The 22,720-nt window shown below is 29.4% G+C and overlaps 2 protein-coding genes and 1 long non-coding RNA gene across 3 annotated transcripts; 2 read left to right on the top strand and 1 right to left on the bottom strand.

Annotated features, from left to right (window-relative positions):
• Positions 1–1,844: 1,844 nt before the first annotated feature.
• On the bottom strand, positions 1,845–2,517 carry LOC108846852 (uncharacterized). Its single transcript, XR_001948830.2, has 2 exons — positions 2,205–2,517; positions 1,845–2,128 (listed from the first exon to the last, which is right to left on the bottom strand). It is a non-coding gene; the product is annotated as an uncharacterized LOC108846852 (long non-coding RNA).
• Positions 2,518–16,929: 14,412 nt separating this feature from the next.
• LOC108844405 (osmotin-like protein OSM34) lies at positions 16,930–18,072 on the top strand. The gene is made up of 2 exons (XM_018617662.2): positions 16,930–17,351; positions 17,627–18,072. The coding sequence occupies exons 1-2, from the start codon at positions 16,957–16,959 to the stop codon at positions 17,895–17,897; spliced, it is 666 nt and encodes a 221-aa protein (XP_018473164.1). The 5' UTR covers positions 16,930–16,956; the 3' UTR covers positions 17,898–18,072.
• Positions 18,073–20,667: 2,595 nt separating this feature from the next.
• LOC108848092 (heat stress transcription factor B-2b-like) lies at positions 20,668–22,601 on the top strand. The gene is made up of 2 exons (XM_018621507.2): positions 20,668–21,408; positions 21,490–22,601. Exons 1-2 carry the CDS (start codon positions 21,115–21,117, stop codon positions 22,198–22,200), a joined length of 1,005 nt encoding a protein of 334 aa, XP_018477009.1. The 5' UTR covers positions 20,668–21,114; the 3' UTR covers positions 22,201–22,601.
• The last annotated feature ends 119 nt before the right edge of the window (positions 22,602–22,720 follow it).

Genomic DNA, 22,720 nt, shown 5'->3' with positions numbered 1-22,720 from the left:
TGGTGCTTTTTGTGGATGGGTTTTGTTTTGTTATATGCTAATTATTATAATTTTTTAGTTTGTTTATTTGTATATATTGAAAGTCTTGTAAATGAAGATATTTTGTTTTTGTTTTACATGATGTTAATTTTGGCTTAAGAAGATAAACTTTAGGAGCTACAGCTAAATTCTTCAAAATATATAGTTTTTAGAGAGGTAGTGGTTGTAGTCCTTGTGGTAACCGTTGTTTTTTATTCATTTATTTTTGCTTTAGTAGATTTTGAGAATCTGTTGTATTCTTTGGTAAGACTGAGCTTGAAAATCCAATTGAGAACATTGGAGCTAAGATAGTGAGACCAGGTGCTTTCAAACTAATGACATAGCTGGTGATGGAACAATGATTTTGGTTGTTCTTGAGCTAGGTCTCATGCTGAAAGTATAAAAATTAATTTGTAGTGCAGATATATGTCTTTGTGAATTGCACATATCGTTGATTGATTGGAATGTGATGTGTAAATTGGACATTTGTAAGAAGTATTCATGAAAATGTTTGTGCAAAGTATCTAACTAGATGTTTTGTAATCGGTGTACACGTTTTTTAAAACCGATGTACATGTCGAGCCAAGATCGTGTATACGTGGACAGTCAACCATCGTGTATATCATGTACACATAAATGTTAATAAATTTTATTAGCTACTGCAACGCCAAAAAAAATATTCATCTTTTTTTGTACACCGGTTCTCAGTGTCAATATTTAAATTTTATGTACACCAAAACTTATCAGTTTCTATTCGTAAAAATAGAAGTCTTTTGACACAAAACACATCACTGACCATTCGTGAAAATGGAAGTCTCTCCTTTACATGTACATGTGTACACTGACATTATGTATAAATCCGTGTGGTTACTCAATATAATCGTGTACACGAACATGATGTACATGAAAACAAAAATGCAACATGGAGTTTGTTTACTTTGAAACTATAATGTCTTGCAATTTATTTACTTACGAATAAAATCACAGTACAACATATCCAAAACATCTCAAGTGTACAACACGCTACATAACAGGAAAACAAATATCCACAACCAAATTTCTTTCTTTATAACCAACAATCTTGTACTTATTTTTCACAAATTCAAACAACATCTCTAACTCAATTCGAAAGAATCAAAATTTACATAATTAAAACAATTTAGACTTTGTTTTGAATTCTCATGTAGCATAAATTTTGTGTACATATATATTCACTATTTTATCATACAATGTTGAAAGTTGTAAATCCATGTTAAAAATTCGTAAAAGTCTAGTTGAATGTTGCGCCATGGTAAAATGTACATGTCGATATTGGTAAACAAGTGTACATTATTGAGCTACTTGTAATATTTCAAGATGTAATGCATCTATAAATGTTTTCTACATTTGTAAAGCCGCACTTGTAATCTTTTTGAAATACATTCACCTTACATAGTTTCATGTGGACAACAATATCAGAGTGTATACGTGTACAAGATGTTCTGAATGTACAATCTTCTTCTTGATGAGCCATTTTGGTATATTTTAAAAAATATGTACACCTTACACCACAATCTATCCATCAGAGCGTACATGTGTACACTATCATCAAAGTGTATATGTGTACACTATGTATTCAAATGTACACTAATGTTCAATATTCCGCATCTACACTGTTTTACTTTACATGGTACATAAACTGAGTGATATGCCATGATTTTAATGAGTTTTACCATTTGCTTTTAGTTCATTTAAGTTACTTTAAGATTCATTTAGAAGTCTTTAGTGTGTATTTGTTCATTTACATTTGATAGGGACTGGCAAAAAAGTAGTTGGAAGCTAGAGGCGAAATCAATAGAATGTTTCTGGAAAACAAAAAGTTAGAGCCAAAACAAAATTATACAAAAGCTGAAGAACTAAATGTGCAAGAAAGTTTGTTGCTCGAGTTTCAATTTGTGCCCATAGACTGCTGGTCAGAGATGAACCAGTGACGACGAGGTGAGATTTGAGACAAAGATGACATAAACGTCGTCAGTGAAGCTTGATCCTTGACCTCCGGCATAGAAGAAGCAACACGTCGAAGAAGATGTCACTGGTAGTTGTTCGTCAGATTCCTCCACTACTCGTGGCTCTACAAGTAAACAGAGATTTGGTTTTCTTCTTTTCTACAAAAACCCAAATAAAACAAAAGAATCCAAAGCACTTACCGTAGACAGTTTCTTTCTCTGGCCGTTTATGTCTCGTCATCTTTTCCACTAAGTCTGTCACCCCCAAAATCTTGTTTAATTGAAAGTTAGAATTTTCCCGAATTTTTCTTTGTTTCTCTTCTAGGTAATCATTAAAAACAAAAGAAAAACTTGGATATATGGTGGAAAAGTTATTTCTGAGATAAGTGGTTGGAAAATTAAAATTTGTTGACTTCTATTTCAGATATAGTTTCTATAATTAATTCAAAAACATAACCAAACAAAAAGGCAAATCTTAACTATGAAGTGTTTGGTTTCAACTTTTTGTATGCTGTTAGACAATTGACTTAAAGAAACTACCCTAGTAGAACAATGTGTCTTAAAATATAAAAAGAAACTTAAAACTGACATTAAGTGAAAATAACTCTTAAATATATCTAGCATGGTACGAAATTAGGACACTGCAGTTGATTTCAAGGAAATTTAGATTCTCATTTAAATATGATATGGACGATTATGACCCTAGCAAATGGAAGGTAATTGCGTAAGTACATTGAAACAGCATGTAAAATAGATTATGTGTAAGATTATTTAGGAAATATGTGTTCAGTGTAGGTCTGTTTGTAGGTTTTCTTTACACCACACATTTGTTCCGGGTATCGTGTCGATTAAGAATTTGTTTTTCTCAAAAATTTCTTCGGTAAGCGTACATATATGAGCTATATTAGCATAAATAAATGTTACTAGGTTTAACAAAGAAGAATATAAAAGCTTAACAGTTGGTGAGAAAATTGTTGGAGATGAAGGGTGAAAATGAAAAATATGATTAGGAGTAGAGATGATGAGACAACTCTTTTGAAAATGTGTGGTGTATAGGATGTGGGCAGCAGCACCGACGATGTGAATGCGAGGCATACAAACTTTAGTCTGGTAGCCTATCATTTACTTTCCTCTTAAGCATTTCAATGATCATTTCATCCATACAAAACTTAAGTGACCCAAAAAATTAGTTCTAATAAAGCTTCTCGTTTACAAGGTTTTTCCTTTTTAATTTGACTATTTTGGAAATTAGTTGAGAAAGAGAAACAGACAAAAATTCAGTGAAAGAATTACACTTTTTTTTTATCAAAAATTGGATTTCCAATTTGGAAATATCACACCAGTAGAGATGCATCGTTCATCATAAAAATATTGCTAACTTGTTGAGAAAGAGAATTTTGGCTTGGGACAGAGATTAAAGATTTTTGTTCTGACATGAAATCTTAACCTTATGTTAAAGCTACAAGTTATCTGGCGTCGGGTATAATTGATATGAATTTCGTAGATATAAGGCCTCGAGCATTTTTTATCCGTTAAATTTAATTTGATTCATTATTCATTTGATTTGATCCGAAAATTTCCGGATATCCGTAAGCTTTCGAAGTAAAGCAAATAATAAAAATCAATATCCGTTAAAATCGAAGCAAATTACAAATATTAAAATTTTGGAAAGCGGCTAACCGATCCGATCCGGCAATATATAAATATATATATATATATCTTGATTATATTTAAAGTTTTAAAAGTATAAAATTATATAATCATTATTCTAACATATGATTTGACAAGTTCTATTCACATTATTATTATTACATAAAAGGAAAAGAATAAATTTATGACAATTACAATTTTTTCTTAAGTTTTTTGTTATTATAATTGTTAAATATTTTTTTTTAAATTACAAAATATGTAAGTTCACTACTTCTTTTAATTTTTATCTTATACATCATGCAAAAAAATATTTTACAAAACGAATTTGTATCAAAATTTTAAGATTACTTGTATTAATGAAAAAATTATTTGTATTAATCAAAACATGTGAGATATCCGTAAGTATTCATAAATATCCGTAAATATCCGCAAATATCTATTTATTTTCCGAATATCTGTTTTTCCGAATACCTGTATTTTTCCGAAGTAAAGCAAATCGAAAAATTAGATATCCATAACATACGAAGCAAATCACAAATACTTTCAAAAACCCGAATATCCGATCCATGCCTAGGCCTATATAATGAGAAATATATTTCCTAATTAATGTTCTTCTAGTGTATACAACCTAATTCTTCTATAATTTAACTAAAAATTAAAATCTATTTTTCTAAAACAGAAGTACAAAAAACTTCTTACCTTTTTTAACCGGTTTCTTAGATTTCTAATTTTCTTTTCACGCTTTTTCTAATTAATAGCCCGATTTCGGATAAATTTAATAACTTATGTCCAAAACATAATCATAACTAATTATTTACATTGATCTTTTATACCATATATCTTAAAGAAAAAATTGCCAAAACGGAACATAAAAACAACTACATTGTCTCTTTGCCATATATCACTTTTTGGTCCACTTTAGACTCAGATATCCCTGGATAACTTTAAAAATCCATATCAATTATTTTAACAGTTAGAAAATATGGAAAAATATTCAAAATGTACATAAACAAGAAACCATGATATGAAAAATATTTTTATACACTAAATATTAGTATATCAAAATTTCATATTTTGATCTATGGACGGCAGAAAACTTAATCTACTAATTACAGACTGTAGATTGTACATTCGGTTAAAACATAGTTATCTACATGTGGTAGAACTATCATATCTACCATTATATACAACTCTACCATAGTAAAATAGTTTAGCTGCCAATAAATACAATTCTACCATCGTAGAATTATTCAATTGCCATTTCCCTTATTTCTAGATTACAGTTGATTTCATTAACTATATTTCCTAATATATCTACGAATTTATGCTTGTTATTTTCTACCAAAATAATCTATTCTACCGTTGTTGGGTTATCTAATCTACTGTTTTATCTACTTTCTACGGAAGTACAATGTATAATCCTACCAAGTATCAAAATGTATATTTTCCAAAAATCTCTCCAAAATCTATTGAGAATATATCTCTATAATATTATTTGAGAAGTCAGTTTCTTATATGTCGCGCTCACGTTAATTCTCATGACGGTTAATTACTTTGTTGCCCTTGATGAAATAAAAATATTATATATGATTGCCATTAATAAAAACTATTTTTCCTTAATAAAAATTAAATAAACTTTTTAATTAAAGTTTCCTTTTTACAAAAGCACAAAATAAGAAAATGAATATTTTAAAATGTAGTTTATTTATATGAAAACATGTTTAATTTTCTTTCCTTTTATCTTTTCTCAAAGAACATAAAAAATCTAGCTTTGTTTTTAAAATATATTTACTTTTTTGTCATCCAAATAATATTTACTTATCTATATAAATTAAAAATTCACAACAAATTGAAAAAAAAAAAATTTAGACATTTGTTCTATAAGATAATAATATTTAATTATGGACGTTTTATCAAATTATTAATAAGAAAATAATTTAAAAACATAAACTCATCCATCTAATATCATATTTTTTTTTACAAAAATTAATTACATTTATAGGTAATCTTAATGAACTAAAGTTTATATCTAAACACCATTATTGATAATTTTTTTTCCTTTTTAATAAAAATTTAAATTTCTTTTTAACTTAATTTCCTTTTTCAAAAAAGAAAAACTTAAATTTCATATTTATAATGGCACATTAAAATACAAGTATTTCTAGAATATAAAAGATTGATTATACATAAACAAAATGTATTTGTATTTTCTTCATATTTGTCCAAAAATATAAAAAAACAGAAATATCTATCAAATTTTAAAAATATAGACTTATATATTTTATCGAAAACATATATAAATTATGCATAAATATATTTATTGAACCTAAGGAAAACTAGAAAAAAAAAATATATAATTAGCAAAATTATTTTATTTTTGTCTATTTAATAACCAAAAAATTATGATTAAAAATTATATAGCCCAATATACAAAAATACAAATAATCAAACCAATCAAAATATGAACAATTAAATAAACCAATTATTATGACATATCTATTTTATATATATTCATATACGTGAATAAATTTCCAATATATTACAAGTTATCTTTATTAATGCATAACTGATTTAATTTTTATTTTCTCTATTTTTCTAAAACAAGACATATCAAATTATACAAAATTTTATGAAATATATTTACAAATACAATATGATAAATTGAATGACCTACTAATAAGATAGTTTTAACCTGATGAAAAAATCATCATTTATTTAACAGAATATATACAACTCAAAACACCTAAATGAATAGTTGAAATAATACAAAATATCATACTTAAAATCACATATTTAATTAAGATAGAAACATAAAGATACTTATTTCAATTTTTATACATACCAATAAAAAATTACTTAAAACATATAAACAAACAAAGTAAAATACTTATTTGTAAATGTTTATTCCCGTGCATGAGCACGGGAGAATCACCTAGTTCTAAATCAATATTTTCCATAATTTTTGTGTTTTCTAAGTTATTTTTTTTTAAAACGTGTAATCCAGATATGGTTAGGTTTTTCAAATTCCATATTCTAAATATATTCTTATTTGTTTTTCTTTAATTAATTAATGTTTATTTTTAAAAATCAATTACGAAAAAATATTTGAAAAATTGATATGGTTAGATTTATATTAGGGGTTTAATTGGGTTTACACAAAAATATTATGGTATATGGATAATCCTATGTTCAATATATGGTATATGGACAATGTACCAATTTGTTTGTTCTATATTTATAAGTTTTCCTATTTTAAATCACTTTCTAAATTTAAAAATCACATTTATTATCTACTCTTGCATATCGTTTAGATTTCATTTAATTAATATAATCGTCCTGTGTAAATATTTCATTTCTCAAATAAAAACTAATATCCGTACGGATGCGCGAATCAAACTCTAGTACTAATTAAATATTAAAATAAACTTATCAATACATAACTTCACCCTGATGTTGTTAGGCTTTTTCTTCCATTTTTGGATTAAGAATCGTTGGAGACATCAAAATCGTTATTGCTTCTGCAGATCCCATCATCACATAAGCCAATTTCAATATAACCAGTTAAGATGGGTTCCACATCTTCATCTTTAATATCTTTTCCCATCCGATTCCACCTATTCTGATCTAGATTTAACTAATTGATATGGGTTAAGTCATTTATTTCTAACTCAAAACATTTTTGTTTTAATTTCGTGATGAGTGTCGAAAAGAAAACCCAGAATCTTCTAAAACATAATTGAAAGTGTGATTTTCATTATGTTGTCCAACATGGATCATGTTGTCAGCACCACAACCAAATATTCAGATGAGCATGATATCATGGACATGTTCTGCTGAATAAGAAATTGCAGACATGTTCAGTCTTAGATTTTGAAAATATGCGTGTACCTATTATTGGAAAAGAAACAGTCATCAGTTCATATTATCTAAATTAACCCCTCTTGATTTGTAGGTAAATCATTAGAGAATCAAATATCCACCAAAAATTCCATTATTCTGAAGTATGAATTAGTGTCCCAGATCCTGCCTAAAATTTAAAATAGTTAGGTCATTCTTACATGCAAACATGTGGTCACTACATATGGTACATGTAAATATCATTTGTAATTAATATCTACATTCAACTTGCCAGAACTTTGGAACAGAGTACAAGAATTTGATTGCTATGATCAAGGAACCTCATGCTTGGCCAAGTTTTGCTACGGAACTAGCGAGGATAGAGACACTGCTCATATGCTTTCCAGACTTCAAGATTTCGTATATTCCTAGAGCGCGTAATCAGATTTCAGATTTTTTAGTTAAGACAGCTAGATCCTTCCATAGGAAGTTACATTTTATTGGTTGTTTTATTTCGGTCTGGTTACCCAGACCACCTCAAGCTTGAGTAATAGAATAGCTGTTTGCCGTCAAAAAAAAAAAATAGTCAAAAAATATCTAAATAAATCTACCTAGTTTATCTTGTAATATAAGAAAAAATACTTTTACTATAAAAACTGTAGGCACTAAGCTCTTGAGAAATGGATTTTTTCACTTGTCATGGAAATTTCTTATTTTACAGTAAATTTGACGGACGCGACGAAAAGGTGAAAAGAACACCATAAAAATAATTCCATACCACCATAGACAGCTATTCAAACAAGATGAAAAGCAAATGAATACAATATTGCTCTCTTTTTAAACATCTCTCAAAATTCACCAGAAGAAAGAAGTTTACAAGGTTATCTGATTTCTTGTTGTCGTCTATTCTCCAATAAATTTTGGTAACTTTCAGTTTCCTATTGTGGTTACTATTCCGGATACATTGAGGATGATTGGCTGTTGATTTGGATGTTATACACATCACTATTTACAAAATTAAGACCCAATATCCTTTATTTAAAAAAATCTTTCCACAGCAATTTAGTGTAAAAACATAGAGACAAGTGCTTTAGAAAGATAACTACTCACAGCCCATGTTTTTTAGCTTGCCAAAAGAAAATATAATATTTCACTTATTTTTTATTTTAAAAATAAGAAATATAACATCCTTTGCTGTAAACATATAAAAAATATATATATGTAGTACTGTAATATATATATGTAGTACATATATGTAGTACTGAGACTAAAACAAAAAGGTACTGTACTTATCCATTCTTCTTTTATCTTTTAATAAATTAATTAATTCATTAGTTACCAATATATTGGTGCACTATTTTATTATACTATAGTAAATGATTCTAATGAGAATTTGATATTATTAATTAAGAAAGGATTGCGAGAAAATAATGTAATAGATTTATGGAATATTGATTATTAGTTTTTATTATGCAAAAATATGTTTTATTAAAAAATTAAAATGGTTATACTATTTTCTGGAAATTTTTATAATTATTATTTTCTGTTTATTCAGAATATTAAAATTATTATAGTTTTATTTTGTATCTATTAATATATTGTCTAATTTTATACCGCTGAATTATACCAAACATGATTCATAAAAAAATTACAGCTTAAATCTTACAACTTTAAATGTACAGCTAAAAACTTAAAGCTACAACATTTACCAATCAGGTCTGGTAATTGTTCTGGACTTATGAATCAAGATCATAGTGGAAATTTATTATCGATAACTTACTATGGAAGAAAATTTGGACAACAGTAGACACAAGTAGCAATGATGTTTTCTACATATTGACTTCAGAAAATTAGTTTAGAAAAATCAAACAAGACAACAAATTTTGATTGTGATAGAATGTAAACATTAAATACGAGGGATGACTTCGACTGGACTCCCCTCCTATTCGATTCCCACTCATCACTAGAGCCCTCCCCCTCCAATCTTAGAAATGTCCTCACCCTACCACCTATATTATTCAATTCCTTATTAATTCCACAAAATCTACTTTTCCAACCTATAGAAATGTCCTCACCCTACATTGGATTGACTAAGAACGTTTAGCATATCACTTTTCCAACCCAATACAATTTTTTTTTCAAAACAACTTTTTTTGTAAACAAAAAGAAACACTCAAGTTTTGTTGAAAGCAATTTTAATTATAAATTTGATTGATCATACCATTTTATTATATCGTTAGTCAATAGATATAGTTGATTAACTAATATTAGATTTAACATAACTTTAAAATTTGATGACTTTTTGAAAACATTTAAAAGTCAATATTTTAGGCGTGCTATTATTCAACTATAGTTGTTGATTAATGAAATGGTTAAAATGCAATGTTCAACAAAATTTTATGATTAAAATGGTTTGTAAACAAAAGTAATGAATTTTGTTGTATGTGGAAAAATTGGTGATTTATTTCAACCAAATTTAGAATTTGATGATTTAAATGATATATTTCCCATTTATATTGGATGTTTGATCATTACATTGAGTAAAGGCTAAACCATTAGACTAGAATAATTTGAAAAACAAATTACTGATCAATTTATTCAAGAGGTTATTGGAAAAAAAATCTATCACGTATGTCAGATTTTCAAGTTAAACATTCACCTCGAAAATTTTAGATCAGTCAACTTGCAGTATAGCTTTTGGGTATTTTATCGTGTAAGATCTTGTATTTTTTTTATCTAACTCTAAAACATCAGGGTTAAATTTCTTTATCATGTTAAAAAAATAGTGGAACAATTAATTAGTTAGCTCTATTTTGTTTAACATGTCAAGGATTTGAATCAAATTTAAATTTTTATTTTCTAAAAGGATGTTATTTTAAAGTATAAAATACACTCTATTTTATAAAATGAATATGTAAAGGTTATATTGTGGATTGAATCATATGTGAATTATAGAAATCTTACCTAGATGGTATGTCCTTGTTTTTGCAGAAACCCTATCAATAAATGAAATAATAATGTTGGAAGACACATTTCATTTTTTCAGTTATACCAGAAGCACATTTGAATAACATATATCAAATACCAAAACTTAACATATAAATTGGTTTGACTTGAATATTTGGATAGAGAATCAATAAATACTTTTAAATATTTTGATGTTTTGAGTATATTTGAACTATTTAGACATGTACTTTTGACTATTTGTATATATTTTCAAATATTTTGGACAATTTAAAAGTATCATATATATTTTGGATGCTTTTTAATATACATTAAATCTAAAATAGTTAATATATATATGTATATATATATAATATATATATTAATTTATTTCGGATACCCGAAATATTTTGGTTTGGATCGGGTTCGGTTTCGATTATTTATATATCAAAAATTTGAATCCGTTCAGATATTTAATCAATTTCAGTTCGGATTTGGTACATTTTTTCGGATCTGATTTGGTTCGGTTCTTTTGATTCGATTTTTTTACCCAGTCCTGGAAAAATCTATTCACTGCCACTAGCGGACATCCTAGTTGGAAAGGACTAAGAAGCGAACATTTAGACCCACATTTAGATAAACCATGTGATATAATTTTAGACGACCCATAGATATATGAATTTCAACTACAAATGTACAAAGGATAATGACCAATAATAATGTCCTAACTCTTCATAATAAATAGCCTCTAGAAACAAGACTTTTGCGTTCAATAACATAGTCAAGTCGCCCCATCTATCATTTTGTTTTTTTATAAAATAATGAAAATATGATACAGATGATTTTCAAACAATAGTTACATAAATTTCATGACAACTCTGAACATGTTTTAAAAAATTCGTGTTTTATGATTCTATTTGAAACATGGTTAATATATTTTGTAAAAAATAATATTTTAATTTTTATAATTCATCTTCTGTAAGACTCCATATACATAGTTTATGGCGTAAACATAGTTTATGGTGTAAGAACTTTGATAAATTCTTAACCAAACTACTGTACTAAAGAGATTTCCACATACTAATTATTAGATTAGATAACTGATGTCGATACATAAACCTTGCATGTTACGGCTAGGCATTCGCCTCTATCTTAGATTAAGAAAATTTTTAAACCGGGCTCAATATACCAAAACGTTAGTCTTATATAATATATACAAAATGTCAATAAAATGTTAACATATCATTCAATAACTATAAATATATCCTGATCTAAAAACCTTAAAATATCTTTCAGGATGATAAAAGTATGCTAGATATTTATTATATTCTTAACATAATTTACCTATTTTGTATTTTCTAGAAATTTTAGATATAACTTTCATAACTTCAATAAATATAAAAATATATTAGATTTGTAATAATAGAAGACATATACTCCTTCTGTTTCATATTACTTGATGTTTTGCCTTAGTGCACAAAGATTAAGAAAACTAGATTTTTCTGAAAAAATATTTTAAAAATATTATTTTAGAATCAATTAACCAATAATAAAAAAGCCAGTAAAATCTAATTGGTTGAATAGTTTCTAATAAAATTAAAGTTAACCTTAAAATCTCAAAACTTCATCTAATTTGAAACAAAATTATCCTTCTAAAATATCAACTATATTGAAACAGAGGGAGTATAAGATATGTACGCTTGATAGATAATTTTTTTTTGTGTGACCCGCTTTATAGATAAATAAATCTTTATTTTTTATCTTAAAATACTCCTTTTTTTTGTCAGCAATATTACAGACTCATATCGACTCTGTTAACCAAAAATGAGGATCCGCATCCATGTGAACGACGTAAGACGATTGCTTTCTTGCACTGCGTGCTAGACTGTCCGCCTTTTTGTTATTCATCCTTGCTACATGAATGATCTTCGTAGTATTGAAACTACTCCTCAGACTTCTTATGTCTTCTAAATAGTTTGCAAAGGCTGGCCATTCATCTGGTTCCGAAACCATATTTACAAATTGCGAGCAATACGTTGCAAAAGTAACATTATACTGCCTTAAGTTCCTCATACATTCCATTGACCAAATGAGAGCTTCAATCTCTTCGTGCAGTGAAGATAGACTCGCCCTTGTGTTTCTTACTCCCATCAAACCCTCAAATCCTGGCAGAGTACTGTACCACCCCTGAACCGAGAACTTGTCCTTGTCTTTCCATGATCCATCTGAGAAACACCATCTACATGTATTAGTTTGGACTTGTGGTGTTACTAATACATGAGATGGGGCTGCCGGCTGAATAATAGAAGCTTGCGCTTCTGCCCAAAGTCGAGATTCAGTTTCGGCTACCTTAAGTGTATCTTGTGGATCAATATTCAAATTACTAAAAATTTTACTATTCCTTGCCTTCTAAATATACCACAATATCCATGCAAAATGATGATCATCAATTACTGGGGGAATCCGCCAGAATAAATAATCCATATTTGCAAATAATGAGTCGCACGGAAAATTCAGTGGATTTGATGGGATCCTCGAGAGGGCCCATACTTGTACGGCTGCTGGACATTCAAAAAATACATGATTGATTGTCTCTTCATAGTTTCCACATCTTGTACAAATAGTATCTCCTTTTATTCCTCTTGCATTGAGATTTTTCATTACCGATAGACATCCAGATAGCATTTGCCATAAAAAATGCCTCATTTTAGGTGGGCATTTTATTTTCCAACAAAAAACCTTCAAATGTGTGATTGATGGGCCTAACTGTGGTAAAACTTGTTCCTTATCTGGATACACTCTTTCAATCTGATAACCCGTTTTAACTGTGTATCTTCCATTGTTTGTAAAGTGCCAACCATCCCGATCCATTAATAGAGTTCTGCTTAACGGGATACTTAGAATAATGTCTACATCCTCAGGATCAACCAGATTCTGAAGTGGTTGAATATTCCATGTCCTTGAAATAGAAAGACTATGTATCTTAAAATACTCCATGTGCCAGAAATAGAAAGACTATGTAGGTTTGTTCATTTACAATATGCTATACACTAGTTGAGCGGCCAAACACAAAATAGCGTCTATACATATACTGATTATTTCTAAGAACTAATATGTAAAAATGAAAATATTATAAATATAGAAGTTATATTTTATATAAATTTATAATAATAACCTAAATATATAAGAAATTATAATTTAAGGTTTATATATTCTAAGCTTAAGAAAATATCAAATTCTAATAGATAGCAAACATTATATATGTTTTACAAATAACGTTGATTATTGTAACCTATCTGTTTATACATTTTCTAAATGGAAAAAAATGGTTTTGAAAAATGAAGAACATGACGTGTATAGTTTAGATTATAGCTTAGGATAAAATTTGTTTATTTATGTCACAATGTGTGGATTTTTGTCTGAGCTATAATTTACTTTTAAACCCAAATTTATTAGAAAACTAGTGTTTTCCCTGTGCTACGCACAGGAAATATTTTTCTTACTAAAATAAATGTTTAGTAATATATACCCATAGTTTTATACCAGAAGAACTCAAATTGGTTTTAGAGATCCTAAAATCAAGGTAGTTTTTGGTAAGAAAAACTCGAGATTTTAAAGTGAAAGATTTATTATAATTTTGAATTAGGATTTTAAATGGAGTGTAGGACACTCGTGTTCAGTTTTCCACTTGAGAGTTTTTTGGGTTTTTTTCTTGTTCTTTCGAACATCAGATTTTCAGTTTCTTTGTTTTTTGTTTGTCAAATTTAAGAAATAAAGGATAGGAGCAGAGAGCAGAAAAGATAATGGAAAAACAACAAATAGTGGGTAGTTACATTTTTTCTTTTTTCCTATATAATGATTATTTGTTTTTAGCACTATTTTTGTTTTAATTATTCTCTTAAGAAAAGTATCTAAACAATTATTATGTGGCATTCAAATTTTATCATATAGAGTATTATTAGATTTGGTGTCATCAGTGATTTATATGTATAATCACCTTTGACGTTATCTTTTAGTGATAGATTCATCAAATCATGAGATAGTTGAGCAGAGTTCCAGGTTCTTGTAATCTTCTTTCACATTTGTCCTCTCCATCTATAACAAATATGTAAAATAACTTTTAAAACATAATTGACAAAAAGATATAAAAATAAATATCTATAAATGAATAAGCATATAGGTAGTGATTATGGTTGCATATAGGTAGTAAATACAAACATAAACGTTGTGTAATCGTTGCAAGACTATGAAACACTTCTTAACGTGATGTAGCTCCTTACTTTAATAATTCAACCACAAATAAAAGCAAGATGGTATAAGATTTTGACTGTGAGATATACAACGTAGAAGAAATCAGAGATGATTTGATATTTTATACAGGAGATGAAGAAAACAGTTTCAGAAGATATGAATTAACGTGGGTTAAAAATTTTGAGAAAAAATAAGAATAAAACTAACTGAAGATTCGGATTGCAGAAAAATAGGAAAAACAAAATTTTAATTGTTTTTTTGTTTTATAGAACTTTTCCACGTGGCAGTCTCTGATTCATCGTGGGACTTATACTTTAGTATGTAGGGAATAATGTGGGAAATAATAAAGTTGAGAAGAACCGCGCAATCAAACGAAGACTATGAATTCGGTATGTTGTCTCCTTCGCATAGTATATCCGGTAAATACGCCGTAAAAGCGTATTAGAGAATATTGCTTAAAAGTTTCCTTTTTTGAAAAAAGCTGCAACTATTTTTTTGATAAAATCATTCAAATTTTTATTATTTCCAATAAAAATGAGGGAAAAGAAATATGTTTATTTTTACAAAAATCTAGAAAAATATGCCTCTACTAAATTGTAGAGGAACAAGTTGAATTAATGAGTAAATTATAATTGAGTAGTTTTCATTTTTAATTCAGATAGTGTATAATAACTTCAAAAGAAATAAATTTTGAATATTTTTTCTTTTTGGAATTTAAGAAGTTCCGGATCTAAGCTCATAATTGTTTTGGGTAAAGACAAGAGCTGGTTTGTTAATATCATTTTTCTGCACTCTTGAGATTCAAACCTGGCACATCTACCCTATAAAAAAAGGCTTTACCAGTAAGGCTAACGGCTTCGAATAATTTATTAGTTGTTTGGTATCGGATTTCTTTTATTACTGAAAAGTTGAAGGGTTAATTTGCCAAATGGCTAAAATCACAAGTATAATTAAATAGATAGAAATGATTTTGACGTAATTAAGTAAATAACATTCAAAGTGAAACTGATCCGGTTATGTTCTTTATTGCAGCAAATAACCGGTGACAAATGAAATAGAGAAGATGTCCAAATTAATTTATATGGCCCACAATTTAGGTACTATGTTCATTAGAAAATGTTGACATTCAAAATACTATACCATGTTGACTCACAAAGTTTTATACTATATCACCAGAATAGTACAAGATATCATTCTCATTCCAACCCCTAAATACTAAAATATATCCTAATTCTACTCCTAAATCTTAATTACTAAACTCTAAATCCAAATATAAATTTTAAATCCAAATATAAACACTAAATTCAAATATACTCTAAACTCAAATAGAATAGAATAAAATATTGCATGGAATGTCTATGATATATATTGTACTATTCCATTTATACAAAGTGGTACACGAGATAGCAACAAATAGAACATTTTCATAACATACAGTATCATAAACCCAACATCAACCTAAATACTAAACCTTAAACTCGAATCACTAAACATAAATCCAAATGTAAAATATAATTAAAAATTATAATATTTTTAATAAACAAACTAAAAATAATAAATAATGTGTTGAACAGTTGATCTGTACTATTTCAAATGGAATGGATAATATAATTGTGAATTAATAATTTTGTGGTCTTATTACGAATGACGTCGATGACCATCCCTAACTTCTTTTCTTTTATGTAATTATTAATTTATTTTTTTAACTGCAGGTTTGGCAGTTGCATGTAAGGAAAAGTAGGTATTATATATAAATTACAATCAGTGTATAGGTATATTAGGTTTTTTTTTGCTATGGAGTGAAATATAGTTTTTTGTTGTGTGCAATTTCCCAAAAATGAACTATGCTGCTACGCTTGAAACAAAAACTTTGAAGTTTGTTAGTTCAAAAAAAAGGGGATTGTCGTTATAAAATTTATAGTAGAAGTGTAGAACTAAAACTATATTCGAAAATATTATGGATTCTGAAATGCTTTTTACAGAAAAAGGAAAATTTTGAACACTGAAAAGTCTTTTAATCAAAAAAACGATTACGCATATTAAAAAGAAGCTAAAAGGAACGAAAATCTGAGCAGGGACTTGGAGAAAAATCGAGTTAGAAAAGAAATTATGCATATAAGTCATTTGATGATATATATTTAGTAAATACAACAAATTATGAAGCTTGACGGGAGCAGCTGACCCCCACAGGGCCACCACTGGCTACCTCTATATAAACCATGATAAATATTAACAAAATATCACACACACACAAGTAGCACAACCAAGACAAATGGCAAAAACCTCACTTTCTACGTTCATCTTCTCCATCCTTTTCCTCATCTCCACAGCAAAGGCTGCCCGATTTGATATCCTGAACCAATGTGGTTACACTGTATGGGCCGCTGCCAGCCCAGGTGGTGGCAGGCGTCTAGATCCTGGCCAATCGTGGCCATTGGATGTTGCGGCTGGCACGCGTATGGCACGTATATGGGGTCGGACAAACTGTAATTTTGATTCTTCAGGCCGTGGGCGATGCCAAACTGGTGATTGTTCTGGTGGACTTCAATGCACGGGTTGGGGCCAGCCACCGAACACGTTGGCTGAGTATGCCTTGAACCAATACAACAACTTAGACTTCTATGACATCTCACTTGTCGATGGATTTAACATCCCTATGGAATTTAGGTAAAATACCACCATCATTTCTTTGTTTTATCAATTAATTAATACTCTTTTTTAGAAGATTGCATACTCGAATTTTCTGCGTAGCAAATTTGAGCCTAAATATCCCCACTTAAGTCAAAAGATCTAGAATCTTAAAAAATATCAACGTGACTAAGGGGACAAAGGTAAGGGCTCAGGATAGATTAGGTAGAAGAAACAAATACTTTTTAAGAAGATTGAGTAAAGTTATTCATCTTGACTGTTTACTTTGAGGATTAAACCATTTTCCCAACCAGCTCGAATTGCAAGCGGATACTATGCAACGCGGACATAAACGGACAGTGTCCGAACCAGTTGAGAGCGCCAGGAGGTTGCAACAACCCGTGCACGGTGTTCAAGACAAACGAGTACTGCTGTACAAACGGGCAGGGATCCTGTGGCGCCACTGGGTTCTCAAGGTTCTTCAAGCAGAGATGTCCGGACGCCTACAGCTATCCACAAGACGACCCAACCAGCACTTTCACTTGCAGTAACACTAATTACAGAGTCGTGTTTTGTCCTAGGTGATAGACTCTCTCAACACCTGTTTGTACGTTGGTACACGCGTACGTGTTTCTATAAAATAAATAAGAGATGGGATCTGTATTGTGGGTTTGATCCGTGAGTATACGTTTGATACGCGATTATCACCGCTCAATGGATAATAATGTGGAAAATGTAATAATAATGACGTATTTGGACTTGTTTCTCTTTTTCTTCTTTTTTTTTCCGGTCGAACTTTTAGCAACTGGTAACTAAGAAGAAATATCAGTAGAATTTGGTTTGATTAAGATTTTAAATGGACGTAGTTGATTAGGAAAATCGACCGATTCATACATCAACAGTAGTTCGAGGTTCGGATCAATACATATACTCGACACCTGTACTAAATCATATATCAATACAATTTATATTTAAATTTCATATATCAACCAACAATTTTAGATCAATTCATACCTTGACCGTGTCTCTATTAATCAAATGGTAACGGATGTGTACATAGATTTAAAGGTGTTTACGTGATTTTTAAATTTTAAATAAATAATAAACCATACACTCAACCCCACTACTAAGCCAGATTATTGGGTATGTTATATATTGTGTCTCATTTATATCTAATATGTTCTATTTACATATTTCTAGTTATCTAGAATTAGTTCTATAAAATATATAAATTCTAAGTAATTTTGTTTAGTTACTTTAATTATTGTTATTATTTTTTTAAAAAATCAAATTTCAAAATAAAATTTTTAAAAATCAAATTTTCGAAATTTTAAAAAGAAAATATAAAGATCATTTGAATTTTTTTGGAAATTATCATCAAAAGTTTGAATATGAAAACATATAATTCAAAACTATTTATTTTTTTTATTTATTATTTATTTTAATAAATAGTTATTTAAATAAAATAAGATAAAAATAAAAATATTTTTAAATATTTTCAAATAATACTAGAACATAAGTTACCAAATCCTAAACCAAGAATATTCATCCCTTACAATTACAATCTATATTCACTAAGTTATGTTGGAAACAATTCAATTTTATTTAAAATTTACACCAAAAAGCAATTCAATCTTAGTAAATAAAAATTTACATCATTTGTAATTTCTTCTAGTTACAGATTTCAATTTATTTTCTATCAAAATATTTTTATGAATTTAATAAATTATTTTTAGTATTAAATACATGAGAAGACTTCTAGATAGAAGACTTCACTAACATGAAAAGACTTCACACGATTATAATCCTAAAAGTAATTATATGTTTTTTTGTTTAGTCATAGAGAGATAGTTATAATTTCACTACTCTTTTGGATTACCTTTTGTATACTTATTTTGTATTTAAAACCAAGTTGTAAATCGTTTTTGGAAATTCTAAATTCATTTAAGTGCTTATAAATTAATCTATTCTAATTAGTTTTTAAAAGTTAAGTTTGAATTTTCAAAAATATTATTATCACTATTGTATATAAATTTTATTTAAACAAATAAAAATTAGTTGAAAATAAATTATCAAAATTTTCTATTTTTAGTCTAATTACGTGTGTAAAATTTATATTTCATTTTTAAAACCATAAAATAAAGTTATATATATATATATATTATCAACTAATATGTACTATAACACAATATCATTATTTAAAAAAATATTTATTTTTAATAAAGTAATTTATAAGTTTAATATGTAACTACATTGATTTATAATATTTTTTTACGAAGTAACATATGTTCATATAAAATTTTATCATAAAATTACCTTTGAGCTTAACTTGATTCTGGCAAACACAACAAATAATAAAATGATAATAATTTGCATTCTGGCCATTGGCAAGTATATACGGCGGTCTTATATTATTGAGTTCTTGAATGTATCATAACAAAAACAATCGATTCCAAAGAGAGCCAAGAGATATTAATAAATTTGACTCCAAAACTAATTCCATTTGCATCTACTCTACTAAAATAGAATCCTATTTCTATTTACAGTAAAAAAATTGTTATACCAATTCACTAAAAACTTAATATATTTCTTAATATTTAAATAAAAATGGAAAAGATATAATTCTCCTATATTGTAGATTCTGTAAATACTATATATTTAAATAGTAAATAATTTTTTTTAAAAAATATATTTGGTTTACATAATCTTAGGTATATATATTATTTATTTTAAACATATTTACATAAATTTTTGCCTCTAAATATATATACTTTATTAAAATAAAGTCCTATTTTTATCTAGGGTAAAAAAATGTTAGACCAATTCACTGGAAACTTAATATATTACTTAATATTTAAATAAAATGGAAAATATAATTTTCCTATATTGTAGACTTTGTGACGTGATCTTAACATAATTTGGTAAATATTATATATTTAAATAGTTTGAAAAAGGTATATTTGGTTTACCTAATCTTAGGTATATATATTATTTATTGTAAATATATCTACATAAATTTTTGCATATAAATATACATAATATTTTGAGATCATATTTTATTTGAAATAGAAAATATTGTTATAAAATATAAGAATAGTAAAAAAATTTAGCTATATTTTAGTAATATTATAGATAATATTAATTTTAATAATAAAATCGGTCACATTATTTTAATATAAATTTTGTAACAAAAATGATAACAATATCCGTTCGGATTAGAACCTAGTATTTGCATTAATTTGAAGATGTTATCGCTTCTTTATATCAAAAATAGTAATTAAACGTTTTCGTGTAATGAAAAGAGAAGAAGGTCATAAAAGGGAAGCGAAGAGAGACGAAACTTCTGGAAAAGCCCACACACGCTCTTCTCGGCTTCTCGCACATTCCTAGACTCTTTCCTTCTCGTAGACCCCTCACTTTTTCATTCCCATTTTACCCTTATCTCTCTTCATCACATTTTTAGTTTCCTTCTGGAACTTCCGATCTGTTGTGTCTCTCATCTCTCTCCATCTCATTCTTATCATTCCGTATTTGTGAGAACCTTCTAGAACTCCTAGACAAGAGAACACTCTCTCTCTCTCTCTCTCACGTATGAGATCCGTACGGAATCCTTCTGTATTGGGGCAATCTCGTTGTTTGGTTGGTGAAAACTGAACAGATTGCGTTAAGACAGAAAATTATTATCATTTATCAGCGTCTAGTTTTGTCTCCGTAGTTCGGATCTAATGATTCGAAGCTTCTCCAAGCAACCAAATTAAAAAGGTTTCAGGTCTTTGTGGGTGTGTGGATCTAACTAAAACTCATGCCGGGGGAACAAATCGGAGAGGCTGGTGGCGGTTGTAGCGCCGGTAATAGTGGAGGAAGCAGTGGCGGCGGAGGCGGTGGAGGAGGAGAATCGCAGAGGTCAATACCGACGCCGTTTTTAACGAAAACGTACCAGCTCGTGGATGATCCGGTTCACGACGAATTGATTTCGTGGAACGAGGACGGTTCAACATTCATCGTATGGAAAGCAGCCGAGTTCGCGAGAGATCTTCTCCCCAAATACTTCAAACACAACAACTTCTCCAGCTTCGTCCGTCAGCTCAACACTTACGTGAGTGGTATCCCTTTTTTCTGTGTTTGAATCTCAATATCGGTTTAGTAATTGAGTCTGACTCGGTTTAATACGGTTTAGGGGTTTCGAAAAGTGGTTCCGGACCGTTGGGAGTTCTCTAACGATTGTTTCCGGAGAGGTGAGAAGATTCTGCTGAGAGATATTCAACGCCGGAAAATCTCTCAGCAGGCGGCGGCTGCGGCTGCAGCCGCTGTTCCTGTGTTAGCTCACGTTGTTTCACCGTCTAACTCTGGAGAAGAACAGGTGATTTCTTCCAACTCCTCTCCTGCGGGCACAGGAGGAGGAGGAGGAGGATCTGTTGGTGTGGCTTTGCAGAGGACGATGACGAGCTGCACCACTGCGCCGGAGCTGATGGAAGAGAACGAGCGGTTGAGGAAGGAGAATGTTCAGTTGAGTCAAGAGCTGACAAAGCTTAAAGGGTTGTATTCGAATATCTACAAGCTGATGTCGAACTTCACGTCGGGTGAAGAGGAGTGTGCGAAACCGTTGGATCTGATGCCGGGGAGAGACGAGATTGGTGAAGCCGTGGAGACACTGATTGGTTTGAAGGTTGGTGAGGATTTGACTCCGAGGTTGTTTGGGGTTTCTATTGGGGTGAAGCGAGCTAGAAGAGACGAAGAGTTGGGTGGTGCTGCTGTGGAAGAGGATGATGAGAGACGAGAAGCGGGTAACCAAGAGGAAGAAGAACAAGGTTCCGATTCTAAGTCAGAGCCAATGGAGGAGAATAACCATGGTGACCACGATGGGCCATGGCTTGAACTTGGAAAATGAGAAAGTGTCACTATATGTTTGGTCATAAGAGCAAAGGCTGTGAACGTTTGGAGGTGTGTAGTGGGTTCCAATACACATATCCTACTACCAACGTGAGGTGTTCCTGATGTTGCTTCTTGAATCTTCTTGTTGATGGAACTGAAAATATTCAGGCCCACCTGGTGGAGGTGCTTGGCAAGATATCAGATAACACATGGAGATTCGAAGTTGGATCTTCATAGTCTGCAGAAAAACAGCACAAAGCAATGTTCTTTTTAGTTCTAGTTCTTTGACGTTATAGGCTCATGGTGTTTTGTTTGTAGCTCTACTTGTATGATAATGATGATGAATTTTTTTAGTTCTAGATTAGAAGATGGTTCAAATTCTTTTCTGTTATAATCTTATGGTGTTCTATTTTGTTATTTACCTGATGGCATTAGAAGCAAGTACTGGCGCTTCCCGTCTTTCTTGTGGCAAATAACTCTTTAACTAGTGTATGTACATCCTCCGAGTACTGTTGCTCTGAAATCACTCCCCATAT

Source organism: Raphanus sativus, chromosome 3 (genome assembly GCF_000801105.2).
Source record: "Raphanus sativus cultivar WK10039 chromosome 3, ASM80110v3, whole genome shotgun sequence".
Taxonomy (NCBI): Eukaryota; Viridiplantae; Streptophyta; class Magnoliopsida; order Brassicales; family Brassicaceae; genus Raphanus; species Raphanus sativus.
The sequence above is the reverse complement of the archived record's forward strand: the minus strand, read 5'-3'. Positions and strand labels throughout refer to the sequence as shown.